At 42.5% G+C, this 14,805-nt stretch overlaps 1 protein-coding gene across 1 annotated transcript in view; it reads right to left on the bottom strand.

Moving 5' to 3' along the window:
* The window catches only part of LOC141146080 (fibrocystin-L-like), a 364,397-nt gene that overhangs the window by 24,236 nt on the left and 325,356 nt on the right, over positions 1-14,805 (bottom strand). Inside the window, exons 71-73 of the mRNA XM_073632840.1 lie at positions 11,670-11,902; positions 11,187-11,354; positions 6,547-6,704 (exon numbers count right to left, since the gene is read on the bottom strand). Of these exons, the coding sequence (XP_073488941.1) occupies positions 6,547-6,704; positions 11,187-11,354; positions 11,670-11,902 (559 nt within the window). The remainder of the gene's footprint in view (positions 1-6,546; positions 6,705-11,186; positions 11,355-11,669; positions 11,903-14,805) is intronic.

Here is a 14,805-nt window from a genome sequence, read left to right as displayed (position 1 = left end):
CAGATGCTGAAACAAACAGTTGCTAGAGCACACAGTTGCTGAAACACACGGTTGCTGAAGATAACTGTTTTTACCAGTTCACATGTTTGCATAAAGATACATGATTATGGTGGTACAAAATGCATGTTTTGACATGTTTGTGTAAAAAAACAAAAAAAAGAAAACATGTTTATTATTGATCACATAAAAACGCGTGATCGCATAAGGTGACAGGATCACTTAAGGATACATGGTCACATAACGATGTTTATGTTTGTATAGATATGCATGTTTTTTTCATAGTCGCATAAAAATGCTTGATCACATGAAGATGCTTAATCGCATAAGATGCTTGATCGCACAAGGGTGCTTGATCGCCAGAGAGGCTCAATCACACAAGGGTGCTTGATCGCACAAGGATGCTTGATCGCATAAAGATGCTTGATCGCACAAGGGTGCTTGTTCGCACAAGGATGCTTGATCGCACAAGGGTGCTTTGTCGCACAGAGAGGCTTGATCCGCAAGAAAGGCTTGATCGCATAAAGATGCTTGATCGCATAAAGGTGCTCGATCACATAAAAATGCTGGATCGCATAAGGATGCACGATCCCCTAAAAGTTGCATGATCGCCTAAAGATGCATGTTTGCATAATGAGGCATGTTAATACATGTTTACTTAAATATACATGATTCCTCATGTTCGCATAGGAATACATGTCTGCATAGATACGTGTTGCGGAATGTTGCATAACACGTTTCATAAACGCATGCTTGCTTTGCAAAGATGCTTGTTCCATGGCACACATGCTACATGAATGTGTGTGTACAGCATACACTTTTCATATTTTGCTTAAAAGCATATTTGAATGGACTCATGCTAAAACCACGAACGCACGCTTCCATAGAGGCATATTGCTTTAACACATGCTGCATACATTAAAGCTGTGTATGTATGTACTTGTTTTTTCTGGAACTATTTACCTATGTGTTTATTTGCATAGGACTGCAGAAGTGCCTGAGGGCAGAAGTCCCAAGGCCTCCTTATGAAGGGGCACCTCCACTCGATCGAGGTGCGGGGAAGATTTCTGTGGTTTTCAGGGGCTTGGCAAGAAGAGATCCTTGATGGATGGGTCATCTCTGTGGTAGCCCTAGGCTACTCCCCAAAGACCTAATGAAAAGAAGGTCCTCATTTCTGGCGCTGGACCGATTAATGTTTCAGGGAATCATAGAGACCCCCTCAGAAGAGCAGGGTATGTGGTTTTATTCAAATCTCTTCACGGTACCAAAACCGATTGGAGATGTCAGACCCTTTTTTAGATCTGAATTGCTTTCAAAACATCCGCTCTTTCCACATGGAGTCAATCCGGTCAGTCGTATCCACCCTACAGGGAGAAGAAGTTCTAGCATCAATAGACATCAAAGATGCATATCTACATCTGCCAATTTTCCCCACTCATCAGAAGTTTCTGCGTTTTGCGGTGAAACAGTGCCACTTTCAGTTTGTGGCCTTGCCCTTTGGGTTAGCCACCGGTCCCCGGGTATTTACAAAAGTTTTGGCCCCAGTACTAGCAAGATTAAGGGGCCAGGGTATAGCAGTAATGGCATACCTAGACGACTTGCTACTGGTAGATCAGTCAGTAGCAGGGTTAAACCGGGGGGTGTCCAGAATGGTCAGGTATCTGGAACACCTAGGTTGGATTCTCAACCTAAAGAAATCATCCTTACAACCAGTAAAGAGACTGGAGTATTTGGGCTCGGTCATACATACAGCCCAGGAAAGAGTGTTTTTGCCTCAGGCAAAAATCAACGCTATAAGAGAGCTGGTCCAGGTGGTCAGGGCGAGGAAGGGTCCTTTCATTTGCCTTTGCATGAGGTTTCTAGGGAACATGGTGGCTTCATTCAAAGCAGTTCCCTATGCCCAGATTCATTCAAGACTGTTGCAATACAGTATTCTGTCTGCTTGGAACAAGAAAACCCAAACTTTGGATTATCCAATAAATCTGGCCCCAAAAGTGTGCCAGAGTCTCAGTTGGTGGTCGATAACCAAGAATTTACAGAAAGGAAAATCCTTCATTCCGGTTACCTGGAAGGTGGTAACAACGGATGTCAGCCTATGGGCTGGGGAGCAGTCCTAGAAGAGACCACTGTCCAAGGGAAATGGTCAGAGTCCGAGAAAACCTTGCCCATCAACATCCTAGAAATTCGGGCAATACGTCTGGCTTTAATAGCCTGGACGTTTCAAGTTAGGGAATTTTTCCGTCAGGATACAGTCCGACAATGCCACAGCAGTGGCCTATATGAATCACCAAGGGGGTACCAGAAGTCATGCTTCCCAGAGGGAGGTAACATGTTCCTTTCCTGTCCGCAGTCTTCATCCCAGGAGTGGAGAATTGGCAGGCGGATTTCTTGAGCCACCAACAGTTGTTCACGGGAGAATGGTCCCTACATACCAATGTTTTTCTGGCCATATGCCAGAGATGGGGACCCCGGACATAGAGCTGTTGGCATCTAGATTCAACAAGAAGTTGGACAGCTTTGTGTCAAGAACAAGGGATCCACTCGCACTCGGGACAGATGCGTTAGTCACCCCGTGAGATTAGTTTTCACTGATTTATGCATTCCCCCCAGTTCAGCTGCTACCATGGCTTCTTCACAGCATCAAGGAGGAAGGGAAACCGGTAATCCTAGTAGCTCCGGCATGGCCCAAGAGATCCTGGTATGCAGAGATTATGAGGTTGGAGGGGATTCGTGGACTCTTCCATCTCGTCCAGACCTGCTGTCGCAAGGGCGAGTATTCATCCTGCCTTACAGCCGCTAAATTTAACAGTTTGGCTGTTGAACACTCATAAACGTTCATAAACGCTGATAAACAACGATAAACGCTCAAAAACGTGGCTTACCAGTGTTTTTTAATGTTTTTGATCCATTTTAGGCTCCATGCACACTGGACGCTAAAATAATGTTATAAAAACGCCAGTAGCTTTGCAGTGAGTCTTTAAACGTTTTTTAAGCGTTTTTAAGCGTTTATTAGCATTTTTTCACGTTCGCTTTTTTTAGTGTTTTATTTATTTATTTTATTTATTCATTTTTTCAATGGATCAAAAACGTTAAAAAAAACGCTGGTGAGCCACGTTTTTGAGCGTTTATCGACGTTTATGAGTGTTTGCCGTTGGTCAGAAAACGACTCTTGAACGTGATTTTAGGGCGTTCAGAAAACAGCCTATAAACTACACTGCTGATAAATGTCCAAAAATGTCCATGTGTGCATAGACACATAGGATAACATAGAGTGGAGTTCATGGGCTTTTAAAAAAAACACCCAAACTCAAAAAAATGGCCGTTTATAAGCTCCAGTGTGCATGGAGCCAAAAATAAAAAATAAATAAAAACGCTAACGCAGGAAAACGCTAAAAAACACTAATAAACACTATTGCAAAAACGTTAAAAAACTTTGAAAGACTCACTGCAAAGCTACTGCCGTTTTTGTAACATTATTTTAGCGTCCAGTGTGCATGGAGCCTTAAAGTTTTTTACAAATAAATATCTGAAAAGTGTGGAGTGCATTTGTATTCAGCCCCCCCTGAGTCAGTACTTTGTAGAACCACTTTTCGCTGAAATTACAGCTGGAATTCTTTTTGGGGATGTCTCTACCAGCTTTGCACATGTAAAGAGTCAAATTTTTGTCCATTCTTCTTTGCAAAATAGCTCAAGCTTTGTCAGATTGGATGGAGAGCGTCTGTGAACAGCAATTTTCAAGTCTCGCCACAGATTCTCAATTGAATTTAGGTCTGTACTTTGACTGGGCCATTCTAACACATGAAGATGCTTTGGTCTAAACCATTCCATTGTAGCTCTGGCTGTATGTTTAGGGTCGTTGTCCTGCTGGAAGGTGAACCTCCGCCCAGTCTCAAGTCTTTTGCAGACTCCATCAGGTTTTCTTCTTAGATTACCCTGTATTTGGCTCCATCCCTCTTCCATCAACTGACCAGCTTTCCTGTCCCTGCTGAAAAAAAGCATCCCCACAACATGATCTGTCACCACCATGTTTCATGGTGGGGATGGTGTGTTTAGGGTGATGTGCAGTGTTAGTTTTCCACCACACATAGCATTTTGTTTTTAGGCCAAAAAGTTAATTTTTGGTCTTATCTAACCAGAGCACCTTCTTTCACATGTTTGCTGTGTCCCCTACATGGCTTCTCGCAAACTGCAAATGGGACGTCTTATGGCTTTCTTTCAACAATGGCTTTCTTCTTGCCACTCTTTCATAAAGGCCAGATTTGTGGAGTGAACGACTAATAGTTGTCCTGTGGACAGATTCTCCCTCCCACCTGAGTGGATCTGTGGAGCTCCTCCAGAGTTACCATGGGCCTGTTGGCTGCTTCTCTGATTAATGTTCTCCTTGCCCGGCCTGTCAGTTTAGGTGTGGACGGCCATGTCTTGGTAGGTTTGCAGTTTTGCCATACTCTTTCCATTTTCAGGTGATGGATTGAACAGTGCTCTGTGAGATGTTCAAAGCTTGAGATATTTTTTATAACCTAATCCAGCTTTAAACTTCTCCACAACTTTATCCCTGACCTGTCTGGTGTGTTCCTTGGCCTTCATGATGCTGTTTGTTCACTAAGGTTCTCTAACAAACCTCTGAGGGCTTCACGGAACAGCTGTATTTATACTAAGATCAAATTACACACAGTGGACTCTAATTAGGTGACTTCTGAAGGCAATTGGTTCCACTAGATTTTAGTTAGGGGAATCAGAGTAAACGGGGCTGAATACAAATGCATCCCACACTTTGTAGATATTTATTTGCAAAAAATGTTGAAAACCATTTATCATTTCCATCCACTTCACAATTTACGTTTTTGCTTGTAACATGACAAAATGTGGGTATGAATATTTTTTCAAGGCACTGTATATTTGAAAATTAATCAATTCTGATTTCTGAATTCTGAAACTCATTTCTTAAGGCCCTAAAACGCCAGGACAGCAAAAATGACCCCTTTCTGGAAAGTAGACAGTCCAAGGCATGTAAAAAGAGGCATGGGAAACTTTTAGAAGTTGTCATTTTTTTTGTCACAGTATTTTTGGAAAATTAAGAAATTAAATAAAGTTTGTTTTTTTTTCACAATTTTTTTAATATACTGTCACCAGTGAAGTACAGCGTCATGATATGACTGGTGTGACAGTGATCAGAAATACTGACTGGTGACAGTATGTAAAAAAATAATAATAATTTTTTATTCAATTTTTTTAACCTTTTTTTTTGCCTTTTTTTTAACATACTGTCATCAGATTAGTTCACTGTCACCATAGTGACAATGTACACCTCTGGGGGGGGATGATGATCGGATATTTTTTTTTTTTACACTGGTATTGCTTATGCTTATAACAGTGATGATTATTGTTATAAGTAATAGTTTTCACTGTCATAAATGGCTTTCATTCATAAAAGCTAGCTTACTATTGCGATGCTGTGATTGGCTACACCTAATCAAATGGTACAGGGTCCTGTGATTGGCCCAGGTACCATGTGATAGCTGTGGGCTAATCACAGCATCACAATAGTAAGCAAGCGGCCATGAATGGAAGCCATTTATGACAGTTTTGCTTACATGTAATCATGTGATCGCTATTGACAATCATAACGCTCTCATAATACCCCAGCCACTCACAGCAGCCCAGTACCAAACACTGTGATTCACTGTGTCCACCAGACACAGCGGTCACAAAATTGTGCCATTGCACGCCCCCAGGGGGTGCAACAGTGTGGATGTGCTAGTACATCACTTGGCCTATAGCTGCCGCGCACCTGCAATAAATGAACTGTGGCAGGCAGCAAGTGGTTAAAATTCCACTTTACCTTTCTGTCACACCTCGGAAGGCAGAAGTGGTGATATTATCAACTTTTTACACCTTTATTCCCTATTTGTTTGATTATGCCAGCAATATTTTCATCATATTCTCAAACAGGGTTCTGTGGAACCTTAGGGTTCCTCATGGAGTTTGCTAGGGGTTCCATGAGCTGTGGCTGTATGACCTCCCTTTTGATGATTCTGAGGCCAGCACCACTTCCTAGAGCCTTCAGCATGACACCAATGATTTTTTTAGCTGTCTATAATGATGCTGTGTATACCAGCTGATCACCAATTAATTACTTTTAGCAGGGGTTCCCTGAGACTGGAATTTTTTTCAAGGGTTCCTCTGGAGTTGGTTGAGAATGGCTGGTCATCATTGTGACTTCAAAAACATGTAGCACACCCTCTGTGTCTAAAGAAATACTCCCTAATTAGTATGGGAAGGTGTATAGCCATCTGTACAGCTTCAGCATATGATTAAAAACATATGTTGAAATCTTTTATAGATATATATAGGCGTGAGTACAGATTCTTCATGATAATGAACACAGTTTGGACACATCCATTGGACCCAGCTGACACTTCAAGATTCTGTGTATGCACAGGGGAAAAAAAAACAATTCTTATGTATTCTTTTTACCAAAGTCAGCCTTAACGGTTAATAAGGAAGACATCATACCCAAATGATACATAATCTTCTTGCATTTGAACTTACTTTGGTGTCATCTGTGTTGAGTAGCTTAAGGCGCATGCTCTGGGGACTGGTACTTGTGAAAAATATATCAAATGACTTGTTTGTTGCCACTATGGAGTGAAACAAAGAAACTCTTTTTTGACAGGTAGATCCACTGCACCAGCCGTGGTCTTGGGGCCCTGTAAGAAGAACAAGACATTGATCTGTATGGATAACCAACACAATACAAAAACATAGGACAGGAAATACCATAAGCACAGCAAGTTTTATACAGTGGAACCTCAGATTGCGAGTAACGCGGTCAACGAGCCTTTCACATGTAGCATTAAACCCCGAGGGAGATGCTGGTTATTATTTTGGGTCTTCGCCGTTACCCCTTACTCACAGTTCACCACACTAGAAACTTAGAGTCTGTACTGGGCCTCGTGCCCACCTATATATGCACAAGTCATTTAGTTCTTTTTTTCCAATGCTTTTTTATTGAACAACTTGAGCAGTAGAGGGATGGAGGGTTTAAGGGAAAGTTCAGATACCTTGTGCAGATCACTGAGGAACTTTTAGATCTCGTAAACAAGTACTCCTTCAGTCAACGGATCTCGCTCACCCGGATAGGCCTCTCTTACTGACCTAGCAGCCGGAATGACGCACGGACAAAAGTCTCTGCCACAGACTTGATAGGAACAATAATGGTTGAACAATCCTCTGTCACAGGATTTAGTATTAGTTGGATGATCCTCTGCCACAGGATTCAGTAATGGTGATGAACACAGCAACACAGTACCAATAATTCCTTTAAGCCATCCGGCAGTACTGTGAGGTAGATTTGGTTAGGATGCATCCTCCAATTGAGTCACCAGGCTCCTCTTGAGATACCAGCCTTTCGCTCGGTCCTCTCCAAGATGAGTCCTCCCCCGCATCTTCCAATTGCTCAGCTTCTTCCCGAAGGACAGACCGCACAGGACCGCCTCTGAACCAGTAGGCCCCAGATAGCTTTTGGGCCCACTTGCGGTCACATAGCCTTGGGCCAGCAGGGCCCCGAGACAGAAAAGGAGTTGTCACATACCTTAGGCCAGGGGGGCCAGGAGGCCAGAGCGCGAAAAATATGGTGTCTGCCTCTTAAGTATCCTTTCCCAGAATGCACAGCGGTGAACCACTCCCACTGGGCTGTTTCTAGAAAAGAAGGACACTCAATACACCTTAGTCTGTTACCCTTCCATCACTGGCCTGTGGTGACAATGACACCTACAGGCGACAGTGTGGAACTGCACGCAACACAGCCAATGTTGGAACAGAGGCTAATTTAGCCATATCATTGAATCTGAACTATGTACAGAACAGATAACCCACTAAATTTACGTGCAAGCGCCTGATCAACAGGAGCAGGGCGCTACACACAATACGAGCAATTTTTTTTTTTTAAATCCTGACTCGGTGTTGTCTCGTAAAACGAGCAGGATTAAAGCCTTTGCAATGTGCAGTACTGCATTTGGCAAGAGGTGTGGGGGCGCCGGAGCCGATCGGAGCCAATTAGAGCCGTTCAGAAATACTCATAAACACTTGAAAATACTCTGTTTCCGAGCCTATCCGAGGGTTTCCGAATGCAGCCGAACGGTCTTCGAGTATTTCCGAGTCTCTCCGGTGCCCCTCTACCTCTGGCCACATGTGGTATTGCATCCCATAGAAATCAATGTGGAACAAATTATTTGCGTTTCCATTGACTTCTATGGGGAAACTCGCTTTGATATTCAAGTGCTTTGGATTACAAGCATTCTCCTGGAATGGATTATGCTCGTAATCCAAGGTTCCGCTGTATTTTAATTAGATTCCAACTATCATATTTAAGCTGATGTTTTTATTCTGAATGGTGGATATAGGGAACCAATCACAGCTCTCAGTACTGAAACTTTAAAGGAGCCAAAGCTCCTGGAGGCACGCAGCGCGTTGAACAGCATTAACAGCAGTAACACCTGTCAGTAACACATCATATCTCATCATCAGTGCTGCCCATCAGTGCCGCCTGTCAGTGCCGCCTGTCAGTATCCATCAGTGCCAACTATCAGTGTCCATCAGTGTCGCCTATCAATGCCCATCAGTGCTGCATATCAGTGCCGCCTATTGGTGCCCATCAGTGCTGCATATCAGTTCCGACTATCAGTGCCCATCAATTCTACACATCAGTACCGCCTGATCAGTGCCGCCTCATCAGTGCCCATCAGTGCCGCCTCATTAGTGCCTGTCAGTGAAGGGGAAAACAAGATTTTATGACAGAAACTGAGAAAAACTTTTTTTTTCAAAAATGTCGGTCTTTTTTAGTTTGTTTAGCAAAAAAGAAAAACCCCAGAGGTGATCAAATACCACCAAAAGAAAGCTCTATTTGTGGGAAGAAAATGATAAAAATTTAGTACAGTGTTGCATGACCGCGCAATTGTCCTTCAAGGTGCAACAGCGCTGAAAGAGGAAAATTGTCCTGGGCAGGAAGCTGTCTAAGCTGTCTTCTGTGTTTTTTACCATTCTTGACACTTTTTTTGTGAAATGGTAGGGGTACAATGTACCCCGTTACCAATTCACATAGTGGGGGGGCCGGGATTTGGGGGTCCCCTTTGTTAAAGGGGACTTCCAAATTCCGATAAGCCCCCCACCTGCAGACCCCCACAAACACCGGGCAAGGGTTGTGGGGATGAGGCCCTTGTCCCCATCAACATGGGGACATCCTCCCATGTGGGCATGTGGCCTGGTAGGATTCTGAAGGGGGGCGCTCTCTCATCCCTACGGTTCAGGAGGGGGGGCGCTCTCTCGTCCCCCCCTCTTTTCCTGAGGCCTGCCAGGTTGCATGCTCGGATAAGGGCCTGGTAAGGATTTTTGGGGGGACCCTGCACCGTTTTTTTAATATTTTGGCACGGGGTTCCCCTTAAAATCCATACCAGACCTGAAGGGCCTGGTATGGAATTTGGGGGGACCTCCACGCAATTTTTTTTTTCAATTTGGTTCGGGGTTTCCCTTAATATTCATAGCAGATCCAAAGGGCCTGGTAATGGACTGGGGGGGGAACCCATGCCGTTTTTTTCAATGACTTTTATCTGTATTGCCGAGACCCGACAATTCATTATAGCTGCGAGTAGTTTTAAATTACTTTTTTTTCCTTTAGAAATGTCATTTTGTGCAAGGACTGTTCTAAACATGGGAAAAATGCACCACTTTACAGGCATACTATAGACACCCTCCAGGTATGAAATTTAAAGGAATATTTCACTTTTATTATTTCACTTTAAGCATTATTAAAATCACTGCTCCCGAAAAAACGGCCGTTTTTAAAACTTTTTTTTGCATTGATACATGTCCCCTGGGGCAGGACCTGGGTCCCCAAACACTTTTTATAACAATAACTTGCACATAAGCCTTTAAAATTAGCACTTTTGATTTTTCACGTTCGTGTCCCATAAACTTTAACGGCGTTCGCGTGTTCAAACAAATTTTTTGCCTGTTTGCATGTTCTGCTGCGAAGCGAACCGGGGGGTGTTTGGCTCATCCCTACTAGAGAACAGGGAAGCAGAGGATCAGGTTATAAAAATGCTTTTTCTCTAGACTAATGAACATTTAACCCTTGCAGTGTGGAGAAAGCTTTACTTTTCTCTGAGTTATGCTTTAAGTAATAAAGCCCTTTACCCAGGTCCAGACAGCGGAGGGTTTTACAACCACTAGGATTGTGTGTAAATCTGACTCCTGCCTGTCAGATGGAAGCATTGGGGCTGCCCGATTGCTTCCACACACCCTCGGTAATGGCGCCCCCCATCTGTGGGCCCGAAACCATCATTGCTGTTGCTGCCAGGTAGAGGGAAGGGAGCAGAGCCAACACACATCCGCTCTCCTCCCCTCCTTGTTGTTGACCAGAGGGGATATGCTTGACATCACTTCCGGGTCCACCTCCCGGTGTTGCTGGCCAGCATGCTCGAAAAAGAATGTAATGCAATGCGATCTGCATTGCATTACATTGAGTGGAGCATTAAAGAGAACCTGTCACAAAAATCATCACATAGGGGACTTTTTTCACCTTATGTGATGTAAAAAAAAAGTTAAGTAAACAAAAAAAATGTTTATATTGTTAAAAATTAAAGTTACAACCAAGCATATAAAATCTGCTGCAGAATTTTTTTTGAGGCTCCCCACCCCCACATATACGCACATGCAAACGTAAATGCATGTGTCGGGGGCTTTTACGCATGAAAACGCTGATTGCGATACACGATATCACTGTGCGCACCGGAGTGAAAGCAATATTTCTAGCACTAGACTGCCTCGGTAACACTAAACTGATGACCTATAGGGGACTTTTAATGTTTCGCCTATAGAAAATATATGGAACAGAAGTTTGTTGCCATTTCACAGGCGCGCACAAATTTACGTTTTGACATGTTGGGTATCCATTTAACCACATGAACCATTTTACTGTTTGCTTCCTTATGTTCTTGAGACTAACAGTTGATGATAGGATGCTGTATATGAGTATTTAGTAGACAGCATTATAACTGAGCACGTTCTTCTTCCTGCGAGAAACACCTAGCAGCTGCATGATAAAAATTTACTGTGTTACCCGCAACGATCAATCACAAATGTATAAATATATATTTCTAATCTGTATATCAGCTGGAGTATGAGGTCCATACCATTAATGAGATCTATATAGCCATCTCCCAGCACAGCTACTGGGGAAAGTCGCCTTCTCTCTGTATCTGCATCCAGACTCTCGATGACAAGCATCTCATAATTCAATCCAAAACATTTATAGGCCTCCCAGGATGGTATGTACACACAGGTACTATCTCTGATGATTCCTTAAAAGACAAGCAGATGGAAGCATTTGTATAAAGCATACATTGAAATCAATTTGAGACATATTATTTTATTTTAAACAATGAGTATCTATAAGAATCATTATGAATCATTATGAATCATGTGACAAGTGATTCAGGTGGAATCAACAAAAGGGGTCCACTGGCACCCTCTCCATTTTGCTACAAGGAGCCGTGATTCCAGATTTTACCCGCAGGACCACCTACAGGTGATTCTGTTATTCTGTTCCATTCAAGCAACATTAATATGGCATTATTCAGACTAATGGATTAGTATAGAAATGTTTAGTTGTTTACCTTTATTGGGAGCCACCTGTGATACAGGTATCCGGCTTCCATTGAGACTGGTGAGCATAACTTTCGGAATTCGGTAATCTCCAAGTCCCTGTTTTTTGTCTCCATTCCACTGCCATTCTGACTGTGGTACTATGGCACCTATGTTCCCCAAGAAGGAACCATCAAGATCTTTCAAGAGAGTCTTCCTCTTTGCATCACAGGTCATGTCCACACAGTCTGATGGGGTCGCTTTTCTGTATTTGAATAAAAAAACTGTTCAGAGGAACCCAGAAATAAGGCCATAGATGAATATGTCTCAATTGTTTTGTGCTGCACACACAGAGGGGGAGATTTACTATAACTGGAGCACACCGAATCTGGTGTAGCTGTGCATGGCAGCTAATCAGCTTCTAACTTCAGATTGTTCAATAAAGCCATGACAATATAACCTAGAAGCTGATTGCTTTCTATGCAGAGCTGCACCAGATTTTGCACTCTCCAATTTTAGTAAATAACCCCCAGAGTGTGCTACCCAAGGAGATTGTGATAGAAATGTACCCTATCTTCTCCTCCTTCTAATGGTGACATTGACCTTTAAGAAGGCAAGGCAAAGACCAGTGTTCCTTGCATCAGTGAGTAAATTGAAAAATGATTGATTGGATACAGTGAGTTACTGCATTTTTAAGACCTTGGAAATAAAAAATGGTGGCATTTAATCAAATATTTAAGTGCCCACCCAAAAGTAATATTTGCGTTATCTATGGAGCATGATAGAGTAAGCAGGGGCTGGCTCAGCCTAACAGTGAGATCTGCCTGCCATAATTCTTTGACAGTTACATTAAAAATAATAATTAATTCTTTAGAAAAAGATAATTAAAAAAATATACTTTTTTTTGCAAATGTCAGTCTATAATAAACATCAAAGCTGCACACAAATCTTATTAAAACAGTGAAACAAAGGTTTTACATTTAATATACATTTATAATTTAAATGTATAATATAACATAAATGTACAGGGGTTGGACAAAAATATGTAAAAATTACATTATTTGCAGGTGTGAATGTGATGACATGTTTCGCTTTGAAAGCGGAAGTGATGTAACATGAAACGGTAGGCAGTAAAAACGTCAAACATACAAAGAATAATGGGACACACCAAACTGGATTAATAATGGCCGTGGCTTTGTTTTTTGGGTTTCACAAATATAAACAATTAACCACTCACCATATCAACAATCAATAAATACTTTAAAACTGTAAACAAAATCAGTCAAAATCAGTGGTGCGTTCTCCAAATATCCCTTTAGAAACTGGCAAAGAGCCCCCTCAACCTCCGGCTTAAATAGGAGTCCTGGAAATTTCTGCAATGTTCTGGGTGATCAGGTGGCCTTAAATGACTTATCCTATAAGACACCCCAGAAATTTCAGAACATTTCCAATCAGCTGATCACAAAATCCCCCAATTGAAATCAATCAATGGGGGGCTTGAAACTTGTACTGCCACCATCCCACAAGGGAAAGGGGGCCTTCAAACAGGCTAATCCCCCTTTCCTCACATTCTTGTGTTTCCGCTGTGTGATGAGACACCTAGATAACAGGTGGGAAACCTCACTGCATGCTCTGCTAGTAATACGGAGTCATGTCAGAGCTTACTGAGTTTCAAAAAGGGCAATTGTTGGTGCCCGCTTAGCTGGTGACTCTGTGACTGAAGTCAGGGCCGGGACAAGGGGTAATCAGGAGGGGCGGCTGCCCTGAGTGCAGCAGGGATTTGGGGTATTTTTCAAAAAGGGGTGATTTGGAGGGGGCATATGTGTTAGTAAGGGGGATTGGGGGGGGGGGTGGATTTGTGCTAGTAGGGATAATTGGGGGATTTGTACTAGGAGAGTAGATTTGGGGAGGGATTAGTGCTAGGAGAGGGGATTTGGGGGAATTTGTGCTCAAAAGAGGGAAAATTAAAGGGGGAGATGATTTATGTTTAGAGTGAAAACTTGAGGGGTAAGGGATTTGTGCTAGGAGGGAAAATTTGGGGAAGGAGAAGATTTGAGCATGGGGGGGGGGGGGAATTTGTGTTTGGGGAGAATTTTGGCTTACAAATTAAATTTATTAGGTGGTGTTTAGATTAGCGCTCAATTTTTTTTGGAGGGGAGGGAGGGGATTTTTTTCTGACACATAATGCCCATACATTTTGAGGGGGGAGGGACGCCATTTGGCAACTTCGCTCTGGGCATCAGATGAGCTTCATCCTGTCACTCACTGAAGTTGCCAATTTATTTGCAGTGTTGCGAGGTACAGTATCAAAGGTTATGACGGCATATACAGTTTCCGGGAAAACACCATCTGATAAGCATAAGCACGGTCGACATGGTCAGTTGGTATCAAATTCCATTATCTACCATCCGGTAGGCAGTAAAAACGTCAAACATACAAAGAATAATGGGACACACCAAACTGGATTAATAATGGCCGTGGCTTTGTTTTTTGGGTTTCACAAATATAAACAATTAACCACTCACCATATCAACAATCAATAAATAATTTAAAACTGTAAACAAAATCAGTCAAAATCAGTGGTGCGTTCTCCAAATATCCCTTTAGAAACTGGCAAAGAGCCCCCTCAACCTCCGGCTTAAATAGGAGTCCTGGAAATTTCTGCAATGTTCTGGGTGATCAGGTGGCCTTAAATGACTTATCCTATAGGACACCCCAGAAATTTCAGAACATTTCCAATCAGCTGATCACAAAATCCCCCAATTGAAATCAATCAATGGGGGGCTTGAAACTTGTACTGCCACCATCCCACAATTTGTCAATTCTCAAGAGAATTCAGTCTGTCTTGGATGCCAAGGCCGATCCAACGCCATATTAGGTAACGATTTCATTCTTTTACCTGGTGTTTCCACATTTTTGTACAACCCCTGTATATATATTATTTAGGTAGGCAAATAAGTCAAAGCAGGATTTTGAAGTTGCTGACACTGCTAAATTTGGCTCTGGCACCTAGGCATCTGGTCACAAAAGAGTTAAATGTTAAACAAACCAGGTGTTTTATCTCCCCAACACTTATCAAACCCTGCAATACCCATTTTGGGTGGACTAACCCTCTAAGAGAATAGCGAAGCTGAATTATTATTATCAATGGATGAAATTGCTAAGTAG

This window comes from Aquarana catesbeiana, linkage group LG05 (genome assembly GCF_042186555.1).
Source record: "Aquarana catesbeiana isolate 2022-GZ linkage group LG05, ASM4218655v1, whole genome shotgun sequence".
NCBI lineage: Eukaryota > Metazoa > Chordata > Amphibia > Anura > Ranidae > Aquarana > Aquarana catesbeiana.
This window is presented reverse-complemented; position numbering and strand designations above follow the sequence as displayed.